The sequence below is a fragment of the Rhinatrema bivittatum genome, chromosome 3 (genome assembly GCF_901001135.1).
Source record: "Rhinatrema bivittatum chromosome 3, aRhiBiv1.1, whole genome shotgun sequence".
NCBI lineage: Eukaryota > Metazoa > Chordata > Amphibia > Gymnophiona > Rhinatrematidae > Rhinatrema > Rhinatrema bivittatum.
The window spans coordinates 255,230,749-255,250,075 of record NC_042617.1 but is presented as its reverse complement, the minus strand read 5'-3'; the positions used below and the strand labels follow the sequence as shown (position 1 = coordinate 255,250,075).

Here is a 19,327-nt window from a genome sequence, read left to right as displayed (position 1 = left end):
GCTGTGGCTGAGACTCGGGGAACAAGCCCTGGGTGCCCAGTGCTAATGATGCCCTGCACAAGTTAGACCGGCAACCACTTGACTGGCCCACTGGGGCATACCCGAAGCCCCGATAGGCCAATCCACCCCTGGTCAGACATTAACCTGACCACTTTCTTCACTACCTTAGGTGCGAAATCAAGAACAGCCAGCCAAATTGCTCTGGGCTCCAAGTGGTTGATGGACCAGCTCTCTTCCTCAGGGGTCTCCTGTCCCTGAGCAAACAGGTTCCAATAGCACATCCCCAAGCCCAACAGACTGGCATCTGACATCACAACGATCCAGATGGGGGAACACCACATCTACTTCGTATTCGAAATGCTTGCAGTCTAGCTCTGTTGTATCACCTCCAGCAGCAGTAGTCTCACAGAATAGTCTTGGGACGGAGGATCCCATCTGGAAAGCAATACCCTTTGAAGAGGATGCACTTGCACTCTCGCCCACAGTACTGGATCCAAGGCTGCTTCTCTAGATCCAAAAATCTGGAAATAGAATCAGATGGTGTAGTTTTTCACTTCCCCAATGCCTAGATCTGGCTACACAACTTCTGAACTCTTTGTTCTGTTGGATGTACATGTCCTATCTCCATATTGAACTGAGCTCCCAAATAATCCAGTGTCTGAGACAACTGAAAACTGCTCTCGAGAAAATCGACAATAAACTCCAATTCCATTAATATCTGCTGAAAGGTTGCAATGCTCTCCTGAAAGGACTTAGCTCTTATCAGCCAAATGCCCAGAATAAGAGTGAATCAAAATATTCTCCCTGCACATCGTAGCTGCTACCACCACCATCACGTTTGAAGAGGCTCTCGGGGTTGTTGCTGATCAAAACGGTAGAGCCTGAAAGTCCAGAAATCTCTGCAGAGTAGCCCATACAGCCTCACTTTACCAGGTGAGCGATGAGGGAAACTTAAATGCATCAGAAATGGGACAGGCAAATTCCAAGGTGTAACCATGTTTATAATCTCCAGGACCCATTGATCTGTCATAATCCAGGCCCATCCCTGATAAAATAGAGACAGCCATCCACCTATCTCTGGTACCGGTGATAGGGTCCCAAGAACTCAATGTGCCATTTTAGAGGAGCTGGAGCCAGAGGATTTGTCCTTATCTCCCTCCTTGGAACAAAAGGATTGGAATCTGGAATAAAACCTAGACCTCTGTCCTGAAAATCTCAGCTTTGCCTGAATTTTCTTGAGTCTCAACATCTATTATAAGAGGAGAAATTCTGCAATAGACTCCTCATTCTATCCTCTGGGAGGCACTCTATGCCTTTGCCATCTTCTATAGATCCAACCCTTAAGGGGCAGCTTAATCAAATTTCTTGTAGAGATATAGGGGTAGATTTTATAAATTTACGAGGCCGCTCCGAAATCGGAGCGGCCTCGGAGGGAACTTTCTTTCCACCCCCGCACCTTCCCCTCCCTTCCCCTACCTAACCCACCCCCCCGGCCCTATCTAAACCCCCCCCCTACCTTAGTTGGCAGATTTACGCCTGCTTTCAGCAGGCGTAAATCTGCGCACGCCAGCGGGCTGCTGGCACGCCATCACCCAACCCGGGGGCTGGTCCGGAGGCCTCGACCACGTCCCTGGGCCGACGCCACGCACCCGGTCCCACCCCGAACCGCCCCCTGACACGCCCCTGGACATGCCCCCTCCCCGCCCCCTCCCCGCCCCTTTTACGAAGCCCCGGGACTTACGCATGTCCCGGGGCTGTGCGCGCGCCGGCAGCCTATGCAAAATAGGCGCGCGAGTGTCCTGCGCACGTAAATCCGGCCGGATTTTATGCGTGCAGGGCTTTTAAAATCCGGCCCATAGTTTGTTGACCAGTTGTGCATCCAGAGAAATCTCTGAGCCACTATTATGGCTGCTACTCCAATGACCAAATCATGTTCAGCATCAGCTAAATATGCCACTCCTGCCTCTAATGACAGGGACTCCTCATATACTGTCCTTGCCTGCACGAGAAACTTCTCCTTCTTCCTGTCATGCTGGCTGAGGAGGAGGCTATTGGACCTCTGTTAAGTTGGTACAGCCTATTTTATATATGCACAAAATAGGCCTTAATCAGGCGGCAGCTGAATCACTGTGGCCAAGGTTTTCCGCTTAGCCAACCACCTCCCCCTTGGGTTGTGCCTGCAGGTTCTGGCAGCCAGCAGGACTTACAAACTGAGCAGAGAGCAAGGCAGAGATGAAGTCCAATCTAGGGTCGAGGCAGGCGGAGAGCAAGGCAGAGTTGAAGTTTGGTCTGGGGTCGAGGCACGCTGGAAACAGAGCCAAAAGGGAACAACGCAGGGCAGACAGAAGCACAAGGACCAAATGAACAGACAGAGGCAAAACCAGGAGAGGATCAGAAACAATTGGAAACATACTGGAACAGACAGGGAGACACAGAGAAATGCTGGCAACTAGTACTGCTGAAGTCTAGCAGGAGACCTGTTGCGAGGGCGCTGGTCAGCTATATGAGTGGGTTTTAAATTCCCCGAGCAGGTGACCCATCAGCAGCTGCTATAAAGGGATTTCCTGCCTAGGGACCTACAAGGCAGCAGTGTGAATATGCCTAAGTTGTGGTGGACGGCGACAGGAAGGGAAGATTGGCATCCCTGATGTCGGGGTCTCTCTGCTGAGGCTACATCACCCCAGAAGTAGTACAGGACTGCAAGGCAGGATGCTGGCAGGACTAGAGCCAGTCTTCCACCTAGCCAGCCCCCTCTCTGCAGGTTGAGTCTTGGGTTCTAGGGGCCAGTAGGTCTCTGCGGCAGCAGTACATCACAGTGAGTCAGTACTACAGACCAAGGCTGGACACAGGCTGGAAGCTTGGGCATGATGTGAAGGCAGAACTAGAGAACGGAGTGCAGGCAGGACTTGCCAAGGCTTGGAACAGGAGCTGGATGAGGCAAAGCTTGGTACAGGAACTGGATGTGGAACAAGAACTGGGGCTGCGATAGACAGAGACAAGGCAAGGTGGTGAGCACAGCCAAGAAGAGATACAAGCAAAGTAGGGAACTGGACTGGACACTAAGCAGGAAACGGGACAAGGAATGGATGCCAGGGTGTGGACGGAGCAGGATGCTGTGAACAGGATACTAGAACAGACAGGAGTGGGCAGGGCATGACAAGATCAGACAAGGACAGTATTAAACAAAGCAGACTAGGGCAGGACTTAGATAAGGCAGGCAATGGTAACAGAACAGAGAACACAGAAGCCTGAAGGCAGCAAGGCTCGAGGCCCGAAGGCCACTAAGTAAGCTAAGACCTGGGTAGGCCACAGAGCAAGACCTAAGGTAATGGCATGCCTAGAGGCCATAAGACAAGATAAGGCCTAGATAGATCACAAGGCAAGAAGCAGGAAGCATGAAGGCCCGGACGCCACAAGGCAAGGCAAGGCCTAGGTAGGCCACAGAGCAAGGTGCTAGGAGCAAAATGGCTCAGAGGACATAAAGAATAAAGCAACAAAACAGTGGCCAGGTCAGAGAGCCAAGACTGACTCCTTGAAAAGGTTAAGGTGAACAGGAAAGGCTGAGTTACATAAGGCTGGAGCTTGAGCATGGTGCAAGCATTGAGTAGGAGCTTGTCAAGGCTGGATATTAAGCTCACTGAGGATGCCTGGTGGAGAGGAAGCGGCACCATAGGCTGAGTCAGGTAGTCAGTAAAGAGATGACTTAGGTAGTTCGGAAAAGAGCACAATGGTTGCCTCTGCTGGTGGGAACGCATCATTGAAGGTAGATGCAGGGCATGGTGAGCCTATGAAACAAGCAAAATCCCAACACTGAGGCTGGCCACGAAGTAGCTAGCACGGCCAGCCAAACGTAACACTTCCAACTCCTCCTCACTGTAGTCCAGAGGGAGCCTTTTAAAACCTTCAAGGGAGTCCTACAGAAGACACTTGTCCATCAATGCCTTTGTCCACTCTCTACCCCGTGGGTCCAAGGAATAGCCATGTGCCGGGAGAGCAGAGGCAGACATTTGGCTTGTGCTCTGCCCCAGGCAAAAGCCTGCAATCCCCTACAAAAATTCCTAGGAAATCACAGCCTAGGCTATGGCAGAGATGTCCAATGTGGGAGGACAGGAGCATCAGAAGCAGGGCTGACATCAGGGTCACTGCTGCACCTATACTCCAACCTCCCGGGACTATAACAGGGGGTGGGGGGGGGGGGTTAGCCAAAATCATCTTCAGTGCCCCGTGACTGAGATCTGTTTGCTGCAGTTCTCTGCTGCTCTAACAGCCCTGCCAAATTCTGATGGCAAGCTGCGGACCCTGATCCAAACCCCCATCAGCATGAAATCACAGCCCTGAAGCTCCCCTCGGCCAGAGAGCATTTGTGACATAATCTGGAGCTACCCCTCGCCTGAGTTTTCCTGACATGGCCTGCTGCAGAGAGTGCAGTTTGCATGCTTTGGTCTGCAGCCGGTGTCATCTTCTGTCCGTTTCCTGAGGTTGAAAAGAGGGTAGTTCCACACAAAAAATTCAAATTCAGGAAAACTTACCCCTCCCCCATACCAGTAGGACTCCCCGGAGCCCAAAACAGCTGTCCCTCCCCCACACTACCGGAGTTGATTGCCGCTGAGCAGCCGGGCCTCCCTCGTTATTCTTTATTTTTTTTACTTTAATGCTGCACAAAAAGAACAGCCCCAAAATTTAAAGGCACAGCTTTCATGCATTAAAAATGATCACTGGGGGAGGGGGGGGCAAAATTTAAGAGGAAGAAGGAAAGAGGAGAGAATGGAGGGGAAGTGCCACCCTAAAGGACCCCTGGAAGTCCCTGCTCCACAAAAGGAGGGAGCACAAGGCTTTCACTTCTGGAGCTTCTCTTCTGTCTAATCAATGACCCCAGGACCCCTGCGCGACAGAGGGAAAAAGTTGCTCGACTTTCACACCTCAGGAGCTATTCCACACTTTCCTGCTCAGCCTACCAGGCCTGAGTCCATAGCACAGGATATATGGCCACCATCTGCTGGAGAGAGAGAATACCGGCAGGCTGGTGACAGCAAGGAGTAGTATATAAGGCGTGAGATCCGCGAGCCTGTTGATCTCCGTCCCTATCTGCTGGTTGGCATGCATAACCTGATTGTCTGGATGAAGAGGAAGCCACGTTTATTCTCTCTCCATTTACACAACACACAGAATGTCATAAAAGTGGTTGATGCAAGTATGAAATTGCAGACCTTAACCAAATACAGGTCTTGAAGGCAGAAAAGTCCCAAAAGAGCATCACTCAGAAGAAGGAGTTTTATGCGCAAGTATAAAACAAAAATAATAATAATGTTCTGGCCAGGGCGCTAAAACAGCAACAACAAAAACAAATCAAAAAAATGCATCATAAAAATCCAGTAAGGGAACGATTTGTGTTTACAGTTCACATGATTCACAACAACAAAGTCAGACCATCCATTAGAACTGTCCGTTTAGGCTGGTTTTGCTTTAACTCTAATGAAGGATGGCCAGTAGAAGTTTACAATGTGTTTCCTTTGTAAATTTCCTATCCTAAGACTTTTTATACTGCAAGGTTTTCTAATAGTGTAAATACTATCTTATACAGCAGCTTTTATGCTAACCATTCAATGGTTGTCACCATTCAGAACCAGAGAATTACTGATAGGATGAGGAGTAAAGACGCTGATTTATCTAGCAGGGACTCAGTTTTATCGTGTTTCTCTTCTAGAAATTTTCTTAAAAGGGCAGTTTTTTTGAAAATGTTTTTGTTTTATATTTTGTGGTTTACCAATACTTAAAAAAACCCCTCTCCCTTGGCCCTCATCTGATGCTGCCATCTCTTCCCTTTCTCCCAGGCCTTGAATGCCTACTGCAGCCCCCACAGCATCCTTCCTGCCCCTTTCCCAAGCCTCGATCCTGCCACCATCTCCTCCCCTCCTTCCCAGACCCCAGTCTGCCAGTGCAGCTCCCACTGCCTCTTCCTTACTTTCTCCCCAGGCCCTGCTCTGCCACTGAGCTCCCACCTCATCCTATTCTCTCCCTCCCAATACCTCATTTGCCACTGCAGCCCCTGCTGCATCCTCTTTTCTCGTTTCCAGGTTCTGAACTGCCTTTGCCCACTTCCTCCCTTCTCTTCCTGACCCTGTTCTGCAATGGCAAACAATAATATCCAGTGGCAGATTTAGGTTTTTGCAGCTCCTGGTTTAGGTCCTGCTAGTGCTATTGCCTTCCACCCTGCCTGCACAGGACAGAAAGGGAGGGGCTGGATTAGGAAACAGGGCAGCTTTTCTTTATTCTGCTCTGACTGCCGCAACCTCAACCCCTCCCCTCCTGTTTCACTGCATACTGCCTAGGAAGAGAGAGGCTAAAGCTTAAAGCAAAGGGCTATTTTCTGCTAGGAGGCAGCAAATCTTCAGCTAGCCTGCCACCACCAGATTTTTGCTGCCCTAGGCAGCAGGCTTAGTGTGCCTATGGACAAATCCAGGCCTGATTATGTCAGCAGATACTGATAATTTTTACTGTATTGGTAGATATTGAAATAGGCTTTTATTTTATTTTATTGTTTTTTAATTGTTCACCCACTATGCTGGTAGTAGCACATGCATAGGCCATATGTGGACGTGCTTTTCCCCACTGTGTGAAGAGGCATTCTTGTAAGCAGGGCTTGGAATTCCCTGAAAATATTCTGTGCACACATTAGCAGGTGTAAATGTGCATGGGTACTGTTAGTGGGGTCATTTTGGAAGTGCAGGCGTGAGCTCCCCTTGAAAAAGGAACATAAAGTCTGCGAGTTAAAAAAATACCCATACCACCAATGCAGGCAGTTACAAACTGACCGCTTTAGGGCTCCAGATGTAATAAGCATTTTTCCTATAGGCACAAAAAGGAGAAAACAAAAACCCCTTTGGCACAATCTGGCCCTTGCTGACACAGATTGTTTATGATGCCAGCAGAAGCCTTTGATGCTTGCCGCAGCCCAATTTCGTACAGCCGGCAGCGTGGAGCTTTTCCTGTACACTGCATATTCCTGCGCTTCATGTTTTACTGGGGCTCTTTTAGACTTTCAGCACCTTACCTTGGTCTCCAGTTGTATTTTGAGGTCCTGCACTTCTTGCTGGCACTCCTTCAGCTGCTCTTTCACCAGCTCCGTCTCTATACTCATTGGTAAGGAATCCTTTTCCACAGCAATAACGCCTGAAAAGGATACAGCTTGCTTTTGTTTCGGTTCAAAAATCTATTGCACACCATGAATGACTGTACAACGTAGCGGCTCCCTTGAAGGAGAATGCCATGGAGACTACAGAAAAATGTTCTCCTAGGAAACGATGCACCAAGACTCTGCAAAAGAGGCTCATGGAAGTGGAACATTTTTTGTGTAAGAGGAGGTCTTACTATTCTTGTCTTTGGTCAGTGGCATCATCGCTGTTTCAACTTCAGGGAGCGAGCAGGAGTTATGGTGATTACAGCAATAAATTGAGAAGCACTTGGCTGAATCTTAGACCTGTGCGACGTGCTGCTGCCAGGCCATGGAATGATACTTCAGCTAAATCTTAAGCCACGCCAAACAAAACGACAGAACTAAAACTAAATGCTATGCTTCCTATGGTTCATGAAACATTGACTTCCTTTTTATATGGCCATTCACAGCCTCCAGGATCCTCTGCCTGCACAGAACGGCAGTTACTATCCTTAAGAGAAACAAGGGGGTAACCTGCACGGCACGGCAGATGCTACCATAAGAAGCTTGCTGGGCAGACTGGATGGACCATTTGGTCCTTTTCTGCCGTCATTATTGTCACTTACAAAAAAATGCATAGTTCTATGTTTCTAAATACATATATGTTCATATTTTAAATGTATTTAAGAAGTTTGTCCAATAATTAGTTAGGCATCACATTACCAGCTCTGCTATTGGCTCTCTAATCTTGGGAAAATCTCTTTCCCTCCAGGGACATCAAATGTATCTGACTGAACCTGGTAACACTGTTTCTTCTCTCCATGCAGTGAACAAGCCAGCTTCCAAAGTCACCTCTTCCAGATTTATAAGCCAACTGCACAATGCATTGAGAACACATTTAACCTATTTATGCTTCTGAAAATACTAAAAATTAAGCATCGTGTCTTTTTTCTATTAAACACTATTGACTGGATTTAAGGATAGGCAAAAAAAAATGCAAAACCCTTGCAAGTCAGATTGCTTACACAATTTTGCTTTTACCCCAGGCTTTTATAACTAGCAGACTCTAGGAGTAAACCCTCACCAGAGAAAACCTGTGCAAGCAAAAACTTTCAAACAGTACTCTTTAAATGTATTTTTGTGAAAATGTAGAATAAAACTGAATCACCAAACCCCAGCTCCACTGTGAAAAGAATATCATTGACTTACTGCATTAAACCGGTGCAGGAAAACAAACTCCTATGCCACCAGGCTCTAAATGCAAAATCTCACCTGTCTTGGTGTGAATTAAAGACTCAGGTAGGTTAAATTACATGTAGTATGAGTTGGACATAGTTTTCTTAGGTTTTTGATGAGTTGGAAAATAGTGCTTTCAGTATACAGTATATGTAAAAAAAATTGTAGAAAAATAGTTCCCTAAACGATGGGTCCACTGTACTTCATTAACCTCTCCAAACACAAAATGCCATCCAACGGCAGCGCCTCTGCAATGAAGATCATGTCTGCAAACCCTTGCTCATGAAATTGGCCCTTATCCTTATCGTTTAAACCTGTAGCAGACAAACTTCTTTGCAGTTTAATGCCCGTATCGTTCATATTCTTACCATCTTAAAAGAGAAACAGAACACATAAAGAAAATCTGATGCAGCAATTCAGCACAGTTAGCAAAAATTAAAATATTAAGAAATGTTTTCTGCAACAGAGCTTTTTTTTTTTTTTTTTTTTACCAGCACGGAAATTGGTGTTCTGGATTTGTTCTTTGCTCCTCAGGTACACTGGCCTGAGGTTCTTCATTTTTCCCAGCAAGCGACGGTGTTTGCTCTCATGAAGTTGGGTCCGCACCATTTCTAGCTCTGCTTGCAGTTCGTCGTTCCGATCACGTAATTCCTAGTGAGTGAACAGAAAAATAAACAGCTCACACAAAGAAATCTCAGTATTACCTGCCTAAAGTAAAGTAAAAGAGAAAACAGATTATGCTAACGTCAGAATATGACGTCATGACATGAGAGAGGACTTGGGCCAATTACTATGTGCCACATTAACTGACAGCTAATGCAATATCATTGATTAAAAAACATGCATTTAAACTGGCTGCACGTTTTTTGAATGTGAGCATATCCACCTCTCCTGGGCACTTGATGCAATAGGTAAATGAGTTGCCACACTAAAAGGGATGTGCAATGGGTAATTTGTGTGTCCCTAGCGCTCTGCATCAGGCATCCAGGAGACATGACTGTGACCCCCACAACAGCCTGGCCACAGCCCCCCCAACCACCTCCAGCAGGGCTGTTCCCAATTGGTCCTTTTCACTGACACTTGTCAGTAAAAGGACCAATCCCCTTTCAGGACAGCTTTCTGAAAGGGGATTGGTCCTTTCACTGACATGTGACAGTGAATGGACCAAACAGCAGTAAGTGAAGGAGTGAATTAATTAAATATTAAGTGCCAAACACTTAATATTAATTTATAGCTCCCTACTTACTGCCAGCAGAGGTTACAATTTGGGATGCTGCTTTCTGTGGTTCCCCCTATAAGGAGCCACAGAAAGCAGGATTTTTTTTTTTTTGGGAGCCCTCGAATGCAGCAGGATTCTGCTTTCATGGTTCCTCTATTTAATATAGCAACGATACTAATAGGAGGAATCACAGAAAACAGGACTTTTTGTTTTTTTTCAGTGAGCCCTTGAGCTTGGAGTGCTTTAACACAGGCTCCCAGGCAAGTGTTAAATTTGTTGCATTAAAATGGGAGCCTTGGCCACACGGCAATTTTTGGCATCACGGGATAATAGTTAATAGCCTCATCTACATGGTATTTGTACGTGATGAGCACTATTAGCTATGCACTTGACTGGAGGCGCATTTTGGACGCACTAATCCCCGATTTGCATCGGGGGTTATTTTAGCACGTTCAAAATGCGTGATCAATAGAGCGTTACCCAGTGCCCTAGCCTGAGCGCACTATATTGCATCAGCCTGTAAGTTAATTAGTTGTCTGAACTTGTGAGCAAATGTAATTGTGAACCAGTCCATGGTCCTAGTGAAACTCACACTTATTGTAGCAATAAGAAAAAAATTATAAAAGAATTGAATTTGTTGACCAGCAAAGACAGATTAAGTTAAATGCCTTGTTCTCAACTAGGTCCTGGAGGCAAAGTGTCTTCCCCAAAAACATACAGTCAGTGGAGAATTTTGAACTCCTAAATCATAGTCTGGTAGTCTAGGCCACACCTATTACTTTATGGAAAAGATAATTCAGTGAAGCTCAACAAGTTCTATCGATAAACATCAACACATCAAATAACAGTGCGGGTACCACACAGCAAGTGAAATGAAGACATAAAAAAAACAAGGCAACAAGACTTCAACACATGTACAACATTAGCAATGCAGGAAGACTAAGAAAAAGAAATGATCACGGTGATATGTTTAAAATGTTATGATGCAAAACTTCATCTTTGTTGTAGTTGGGGATCCCCAGCAGTTCATTTTTGCCTATACTAAAAAATGTTTTATAGCATGAGACCTTAAGAATCTATGCCCATGCCATCAAAAACAGCAAAGTTCTCGCAGATGCTGACGTTGGATCATGTCAAATGGGATGCCTTCTTATTTTCAAAATTTGCTAACAAATGCACACAATGCCATAGGTAGGCTCCACTGAACACATCCTGTACGCGTAACGCGCGTGCACCCATAAACGCACATGTCGCTGCGCAAGCAGAGAGATGCTGCAATTTTAATTTGTACTTGCAAGAAATCGCATATCATTTAAAGTAACCCTCCTGCGCGTATTTTGGCTAGGGCTTTAGAGGCTTTTACGTGCATATGCAGGCGGATTTTAAAACACGCTCACGGGAGGGGGAAAACAGTTTTTCCCAAGTAGTTCACCAGTTTACCCAGTTCATATCAAGGTCTTCAAGACTCCACTGGTTCTTCATCCAGCAAGCCCCCCCCCCCCCCCACTTGACTCCGAATCCTCACGCTGTGCCGAAAGCCCTAAAACATGAGATCTCCAGACCTGCTCCTCATCAGGATCAGAAACAAAGATACATGGATAACAAGCCGATACGTGCCATGGTCAGCTTTTTAAAAATGCGGACTTACGCGCATAAGTCTTGGCCCCGCCACAAAACGCCCAAGCCCGACCCCTTTTCTGCGCCCTTCCTCTTGAAGCATGTACTTCGCGGCTTCTTAAAACGTGTTTTGCTCGCATGAGGCTCGAATGCATGCATATGTGGCCATTTTTCTGCGAGCATCACTCTTAAAATTGATTTCAAATGCACATTTCTAAGCAAGAGCAATGATCAGTTCTATTTTGGATGAATGCTAGGAAAAGGATCACAGTAAGTTTGTTTTTTTACTTTAAATATAGTAAATAAATCTAAAGAAGACAAAAACAACTCATTAATAAATAAAATGCAAGATTCTTGGAACAGTAAAAAGCTCTACTAAGCTCTACTAAGAAGGAGACCTGAGTTTGATTCCTTACCCTGAAGGATGACCAGGGCTGGGGATGCTGTGGAGACAGCACGTAAGAGCTCTGAAGGGAGAGAGAATCCCAGTTGCTAACACAACAGTGATACCTACAGGTGGGATCCAAGTTGCCTGTGTACTAAGTTCTGAATGAAGTCACAGTTTGTGGCCCCCCTACCAAGAGCTGCTGCTACGAAGGCTGGGTTATAGGAAAAGCACAGTGAGGAAATAAATGGGTGATAAACATCTGGTGACCATGACTGGATGCTAAGGCTGCCAACCATCAATCAGTCAAAAGTCATGGGCAATGGCAGAACTTGAGCCTTGAGAGTTGGGGGGCTGTGTGTGTGTGTGTGTGTGTGTGTGTGTGTGTGTGTGTGTGTGCGATTCTGGCATTCTATGTCTGCTTGCCCATTCCTCTTAGGCCATCTGGGTATACTGCGTCTAACTGGTAGGTCTGACCATTCGTTGGACCATTCATTTCATTTGTTTCGTGGGTATGCACATACCTCACAAATGTATGGTATGCATGTAAGAACAGATGGTATGCAAGTATTTTCTTAACAAGTTACATGCGTACCATTCATTTGTGATGTACGTGTGTACCCACAAAACGAATGGCCCAATGAATGCACATCCCTACTAACTAGTAGCTGGTGCAGGGCCACAGGAAACAAGAGTAGCTCCTGCAGCAACACTCGCCGACTGAAACATAGTATAAAGTCCCAAAGACTTTAGGAAATCATTTGCACTTCTGTGATTGAGTTTGCAATTGCTGGTTGATTTGGTCACAGCCCGAAGACCAGAGCTTAGTCATCAAGTGGTGAGAAGAAGCAGGCCTACCCAACTGTGACAGGATCCAAGACATGGCTGAGAAAAATTTGTTGCAGCAGTTTCTTGGCTGAAAAATAGTCTCAAAGACTGCCAATGCAGACAGAGGGAACTCAGTGACATATAATGGTGTGAATCTTGGCATATTAAGTCCAGACGTGCATAAAATGGCAATACCATAGCATGTCCATAAAAAAGTTAGTCTGTCAGTGTAAACAAAAAAAAATAGACACACACTGAATGATCAGCAAGTACATTATAATAATAGTAACTTTCTTATATGTATTGTGGCAAAATGGGATTTTCTGTTGCGCCCCTTTAACCTTTGACCACCCAGTGAGAACATCCTCCCCCTGCAAAACCCTAATTTGCCTTGCAAGTATTATTCTGATCTGGGCAAGGGTGTGCAATGTTCTGCAGGTTCTGACAGCCTGGAGGCTTTCCTTTGTGTAAGCCTGCTGAATTACTCAAAGTGTAGGTATTGGCTACATTTTCCTTCAGTTTCCTCCAGGAGGTGCACTGTACTATTCTATAAATATGTCCATTTTCCGCTGTGTTATTGGTTAGGAAGGCAGAGCTCTGTGTTATGAATAGTTCTATAGAATCAGATCCAAGAGGGAGATGCCAGAGAACTTGCCAGGAATCTTCAATCTTGACTGGAAAGTGCAGCAGTTCAGACATGCCATTAAGATCTTGTCACAGCTCTGCATCGCATCCTGTGAATAGACTAATACCAGAGCTTCCCCAGGCACTGGATAATTACAGTACAACTTAATTAGGAAGTGTTAGTTGCATAATCCCTTTTCTTTTTCCCTGCAAGCTGCATCTTTTCCAGTTCACTTCACCTCCTTCTTTTAATAAATTATTTAGTTTGTTAGCCCTGTATCTGTAGCTGATCAATGACCTGCAGAAATAAGTTGCTAAGCCAGCATTTCCGAACCCTCTCCTGAAAGCACATCTAACCAGTCAGGTTTTCAGGATATCCACAATGAATATGCATATGCTAGTTTTCCAATGTATGCAAATCTATTTCATACATATTCACGGAAGTAGTCCTGAAAACCTAACTGGTTAAATGTGCCTTCAGGAAAGGGTTGGGAAACACTTTGCTAAGCGATCCTAGATTTTTCATATCTGGTCTGTAGGTGTCATTTCTGGGAACTGTGCATCCAATGGGTTTTTGTAGGGGTCGCAGTGCCCCAGAAACTACCAGGGCATAGCTTGTTAGGCAAGGTATTTGCCCAGTGACAAACTAGAGCCCAGTTGGCGGTTATGAGATTGCCAGTGTAAGGGCATATGTACAGATGCAGGCAGCACTGGCACGGTGTTTGGTGGGACCCTCCAAGTGGCCACGGGAATAACCCTGAATGGGTGTTAGAGGTATTATGTAACAAGTATACATGGGAGGATTTATGGTGATGTTGTGGAGCTAACAAAATTTACACATTTCTGGGAGTAAATATTTTTATCTACTGATTAAGAATCACAGGGTAAAAATCTTAAGGGATGAAATGAATAAACTTCTCTTTTCCTTACACTCAACACGGCTCTTTATAAATTCATAGTGACTAGTAAGACACAAAGCAGGGGTACTATTGTTAGTTATAAATTATTTACTTTCTTGGAGGCATGCTAAGGGGTTTTGCTACTTTTTACTCAAGTAAGTGGTAACAAATGTTACTACAGATGATTGCAGCTAAATCTCGCCATAATGCACAACCACCATGTCTGCCTTGTTCCTTATTACCTAAGGTACAAGCACGAAGTACAGGAGAACTTCAGCTTTACTTTCTTTAATATAGGATTAAAGAAACTGAATGATCGCATTTGAATGGTGTATCTGTGGGTTTTTTTGTTTGTTTCCATATTCATGGCATGAACATCCAGTCAGAGAAGATAAAGCCATTGCAGAAAAACTAAATGAATTCTTTGCTTCCATGTTTACTAATGAGGATGTTGGGGATGTTGGGGAGATACCAGTTCTGGAGATGGTTTTCAGGGGTGATGAGTCAGACGAACTGAACGAAATCACTGTCAACCTGGAAGATGTAGTAGGCCAGATTGACAAAGTAAAGAGAAACAAATCACCTGGACCGGATGGTATGCATCCTAGGGTACTGAAGGAACTCAAAAATGAAATTTCTGATCTATTAGTTAAAATTTGTAACCTATCATTAAAATCATCCATTGTACCTGAAGACTGGAGGGTGGCCAATATAACCCCAATATTTAAAAAAGACTCCAGGGGCAATCCGGGTAACTATAGACCAGTGAGCCTAACTTCAGTGCCGGGAAAAATAGTGGAAACTATTCTCAAGATCAAAATCGTAGAGCATATAGAAACACATGATTTAACGGAACACAGTGAACAATGATTTACCCAAGTGAAGGCTTGCCTAACAAATCTGCTTCATTTTTTTGAAGGGGTTAATAAACATGTGGATAAAGGTGAACCGGTAGATATAGTGTATTTGGATTTTAAGAAGGCGTTTGACAAAGTCCCTCATGAGAGGCTTCTACGAAAACTAAAAAGTCATGGGATAGGAGGCGATGTCCTTTCGTAGATTACAAACTGGTTAAAAGACAGGAAACAGAGAGTAGGAATAAATGGTCAATTTTCTCAGTGGAAAAGGGTAAACAGTGGAGTGCCTCAGGGATCTGTACTTGGACCGGTGCTTTTCAATATATATATATAAATGATCTGGAAAGGAATACGACAAGTGAGGTTATCAAATTTGCAGATGATACAAAATTATTCAGAGTAGTTAAATCACAAGCAGTCTGTGATACATTACAGGAGGACCTTGCAAGACTGGAAGATTGGGCATCCAAATGGCAGATGAAATTTAATGTGGGCAAGTGCAAGGTGTTGCATATAGGGAAAAATAACCCTTGCTGTAGTTACATGATGTTAGGTTCTATATTAGGAGCTACCACCCAGGAAAAAGATCTAGGCATCATAGTGGATAATACTTTAAAATCGTCGGCTCAGTGTGCTGCAGCAGTCAAAAAAGCAAATAGAATGTTAGGAATTATTAGGAAGGGAATGGTTAATAAAACGGAAAATGTCATAATGCCTCTATCGCTCCATGGTGAGACCACACCTTGAATACTGTGTACAATTTATTTATTTATTTATTTAGGTCTTTTTTATACCGACACTCATGATACCAATCATATCGTATCGGTTTACAATAAACAGTGGTGCAATAACATTAAAATTAACAACTTCGTGAACAATAGGCTAGGAGAGAGGGAGAGAGTGAAAAGTTACAATAAACAGGGGTACTTGAACTGGGAGGAGGAAAAGCCAGAGTAGTGGCTAGCATAGAAACAGGTAGTATTTAGTCTCAGAAATAAATAATATACAGATATATACATAAGGCTATAATAGACTCTAGTATTCAGGACTGAATGTAATCCACTATACATGGTATCCTATACCTAGTTGTAGCAGTAGGGGATGTCATAGATCGGGGAAGGCTTGTAGAAATAGCCATGTCTTGAGTTTCTTTCTGAAAGTTTGTGTGCAAGGTTCCTGTCTAAGGTCTGTGGGCATGTTGTTCCAGATGGTTGGTGCTGCTGCCGAGAAGGCTCGATCTTTAGTGGATGAAAGGTGTGTGAATTTGGCTGGGGGGGGGGGGGGGTGTAGCGTACCTTTGTATGCTTCTCTGATGGGTCTGGTAGAGAAGTGCAGCGTGAGAGGGTTGTGTAAGTCGATGGGTGTACTGTTGTATATAGCTTTATGGATGATGGTGAGACATTTGTGTAGAATTCTGAAGTTTACTGGGAGCCAATGTAGGTTTTTCAGGATAGGTGTGATGTGGTCTCTTCTATTGGAGTTTGTTAAAATTCTGGCAGCCGAGTTTTGTAGCATCTGTAGTGGTTTGGTGGAAGAGGCGGGGAGGCCTAGCAGAATGGAATTGCAGTAATCCAATTTGGAGAATATAATGGCCTGGAGTACCGATCTGAAGTCTTGAAAATACAGTAGTGGTTTGAGTCTTTTTAATACCTGCAGCTTGAAGAAGCAGTCTTTGGTTGTGTTGGTGATGAACTTTTTTAGATTTAGTTGGTTATCGATTATAACTCCTAGGTCTCTTGCTTGGTTGACCAGGGTGTTGTTGTGACTTGTGAGTAGGCTATCTTTGTGGTTGAGGGATATAAGGAGCATTTCTGTCTTGGACGTGTTGAGTACAAGGTTTAAGGTAGTCAGGAGGTCATTGATTTCTTTGAGGCAGTTGTTCCAGAATTTCAGTGTTTTTGTAAGGGATTCGGTTATAGGGATCAGGATTTGGACATCGTCGGTGTAGAGATAGTGTTTGAGTTTAAGATTCGTAAGCAGCTGGCAAAGGGGGAGAAGATATAGGTTGAATAGTGTAGGAGACAGAGAAGAGCCCTGAGGAACACCTCTTGTAGTGTTGATGAGCAGAGATTCCTTGTTGTTGATCTTTACTTTGTTCGTGAGAAAAGAGTCGAACCATTTGAAAGCTGTACCTGTTATCCCGATGTCCGAAAGTCGTTTTAGAAGGGTGGTATGGTTCACCGTGTCGAATGCTGCTGAGATGTCGAGTAGTATTAGCAGGAAGGAGTGTCCGGAGTCCATACCCATGAGGAGATGGTCTGTGAGGGAGATGAGGAGTGATTCGGTGTTTAGAGCTTTGCGAAATCCATATTGAGATGAATGGAGAATGTTGTGATCTTCCAAGTATTCTGATAATTGGGTGTTAACTATTTTTTCCATGATCTTTGCTAGAAAAGGTAGATTGGAAATAGGCCGGAAGTTGTTGGGTTCTCTAGGGTCTAGATTTGCTTTCTTAAGAAGGGGTTTGAGGGTGGCAATTTTTAGGACGTCCGGAAAGATTCCTTGTGATAGTGAGCAGTTTATGATGTCAGCTAGGTATTTGGAGATGCAGTCTGGCACCGATAGAAGGAGCTTGGTTGGGATTTGGTCCAGTGGGTGGTATGAAGGTTTCATTTTCTTTAAAATTGATCCGATTTCCAGGGAGGAGGTGGGTTCAAATGACTCCAGAGAGGGTCCGGAGTTTGAGGTGGGGGGGCTGGGGATGTGAGAGGAGGAAGAATTGATGGGCAGGCCTTTTAGTAAGTTAGAGATTTTGTTGTGGAAAAAAATTGCCAATTCATTTGCCTTTGTTTGTGCCAGTTCGTCTGGGATGCAAGGGGTGGTGGTTTTAGTGAGCTCTGTTACATAGGAGAAAAGAGCCTTGGGATCAAAGACGAGGTCATGGATTCTGTGGCCGTAGAAATCTTTTTTTGCTCGGTGCGTGGCGTTTCTGTAAATGTGTAAGGTCGATTTGTAAGCGTTTAGTGTGCTCGGGCATGGGGTCTTACGCCATTTGTTTTCTCTTTGACTGAGGTTTCGCTTAAGCTCTCTGAGTTCGTCGGAGAACCATGGTTGTTTCCTGTTAGGCGTCTGTTTACTTCTTCTGGTTGCCTGCAGGCAAACTCTGTTCGCTATTGATTCTGTGATACTAATCCAAGAGCAGAGTGCTGAGTTAGGGTCAGAGACTTCTATATTGTGGAGTTCCTTTGTTAGGAGCTCGCTGAGGACTTCTGAGGAGCAGGATCTCCTGTATTGAATTGTTGATTGGGTGGGTTGAGTTTTGTGGTATTCCTTGCTTGTGAGGGAGACAGTAATCAGGGAGTGGTCAGACCAGGGAACTGGAGTGCATTCCGGGGGGGTAGAAGGAGAAAAATTGGAGTTGATGAAGATCAGGTCAAGAATATACCCCGCTTTGTGGGTGGGATTGTTGATGATTTGTGTGAAGCCCATCGCCTTGAGAGAGGTTAGAAATGCTTCACAGTTGGGAGAGTGCGGGGTTGAATCGACATGAAGGTTGAAATCCCCTAATATCAATGCGGGGGCATCTAGGTTGATGTGTTTGGCTATGGTTTCAATTATGGGAGATGCATCTGAGTCTAGTAGACCAGGTGGGGCGTATGTAAGGAGGATTTGCAGGTGTTCAGATTTAAACAGGCCTAGTTCTAGTTTAGGGGCTGACTTAATTGGTTGGAGGGTAAGTTTAAGTTCCTTTTTGGCTGCTAGGAGCAATCCGCCGCCTCTTTTTTTCTGTCTGGGAAGAGAGAAGATATCATATTGATGAGTGGGTAGTTGGTTAACCAGGGCTGCATCTGTTGGTTTAAGCCAGGTTTCTGTTATGGCGCAGATGTCTGGGTTTGCATCGAGGAGGTAGTCATTTAGAATGTGTGATTTTTTTGTGATTGATTGAGCGTTAAAAAGGGATACTGAGATTAGTGCGAGACCCAGTAGTTGGGTTAAAGGTGAGACCAGGATTGGTATAAGGGATCTGGTGGTGCGTGTCCGGAGAAGTGTGAGCGGTATTTCCCTGGTAATGTTGTTGTGGTGGAGGATGGGAATTGGGTATCCTTGAGTCATGTTCTGTTTGTGTTCGGGAAGGGTGTTTGATGAAGTGTCTGATGATTGAGGGGGGTGAATAATAGGTGGATGTCAGTTAGTTTGTGATATCTATCAGTTTGTAGAATGAGTCCGTTGAGTGCTGGTCCGTGGAGTGAGTCCGTTGAGTGCTGGTCCGTGGAGTGAGTCTGAGTGCTGGTCCGTGGAGTGAGTGAGTGCTGGTCCGTGGAGTGAGTGCTGGTCCGTGGAGTGAGTCCGTTGAGTGCTGGTCCGTGGAGTGAGTCTGAGTGCTGGTCTGTAGCGTGTTGATCAGCTGGGTGAAAGGAGCATGGATGAATGAGTGCAGAATGGTTGTTTAATGGTGAGGTATGGCGTGGCAGAGTCTGGGTGCAAGGCTGTGCTGGCTTTGAAAAGAAAGGTGCCTTGCTTGGTGTTACTCCGGCGCGCGCCTGGCATCGCGCGACGCCTAGCAGCGTT

The 19,327-nt window shown here is 45.0% G+C and overlaps 1 protein-coding gene across 1 annotated transcript in view; it reads right to left on the bottom strand.

Annotated features, from left to right (window-relative positions):
- Positions 1-19,327, bottom strand: part of NINL (ninein like) — a 331,277-nt gene that overhangs the window by 79,327 nt on the left and 232,623 nt on the right. Inside the window, 2 exon segments of the mRNA XM_029594490.1 lie at positions 7,052-7,170; positions 8,881-9,040. Of these exon segments, the coding sequence (XP_029450350.1) occupies positions 7,052-7,170; positions 8,881-9,040 (279 nt within the window).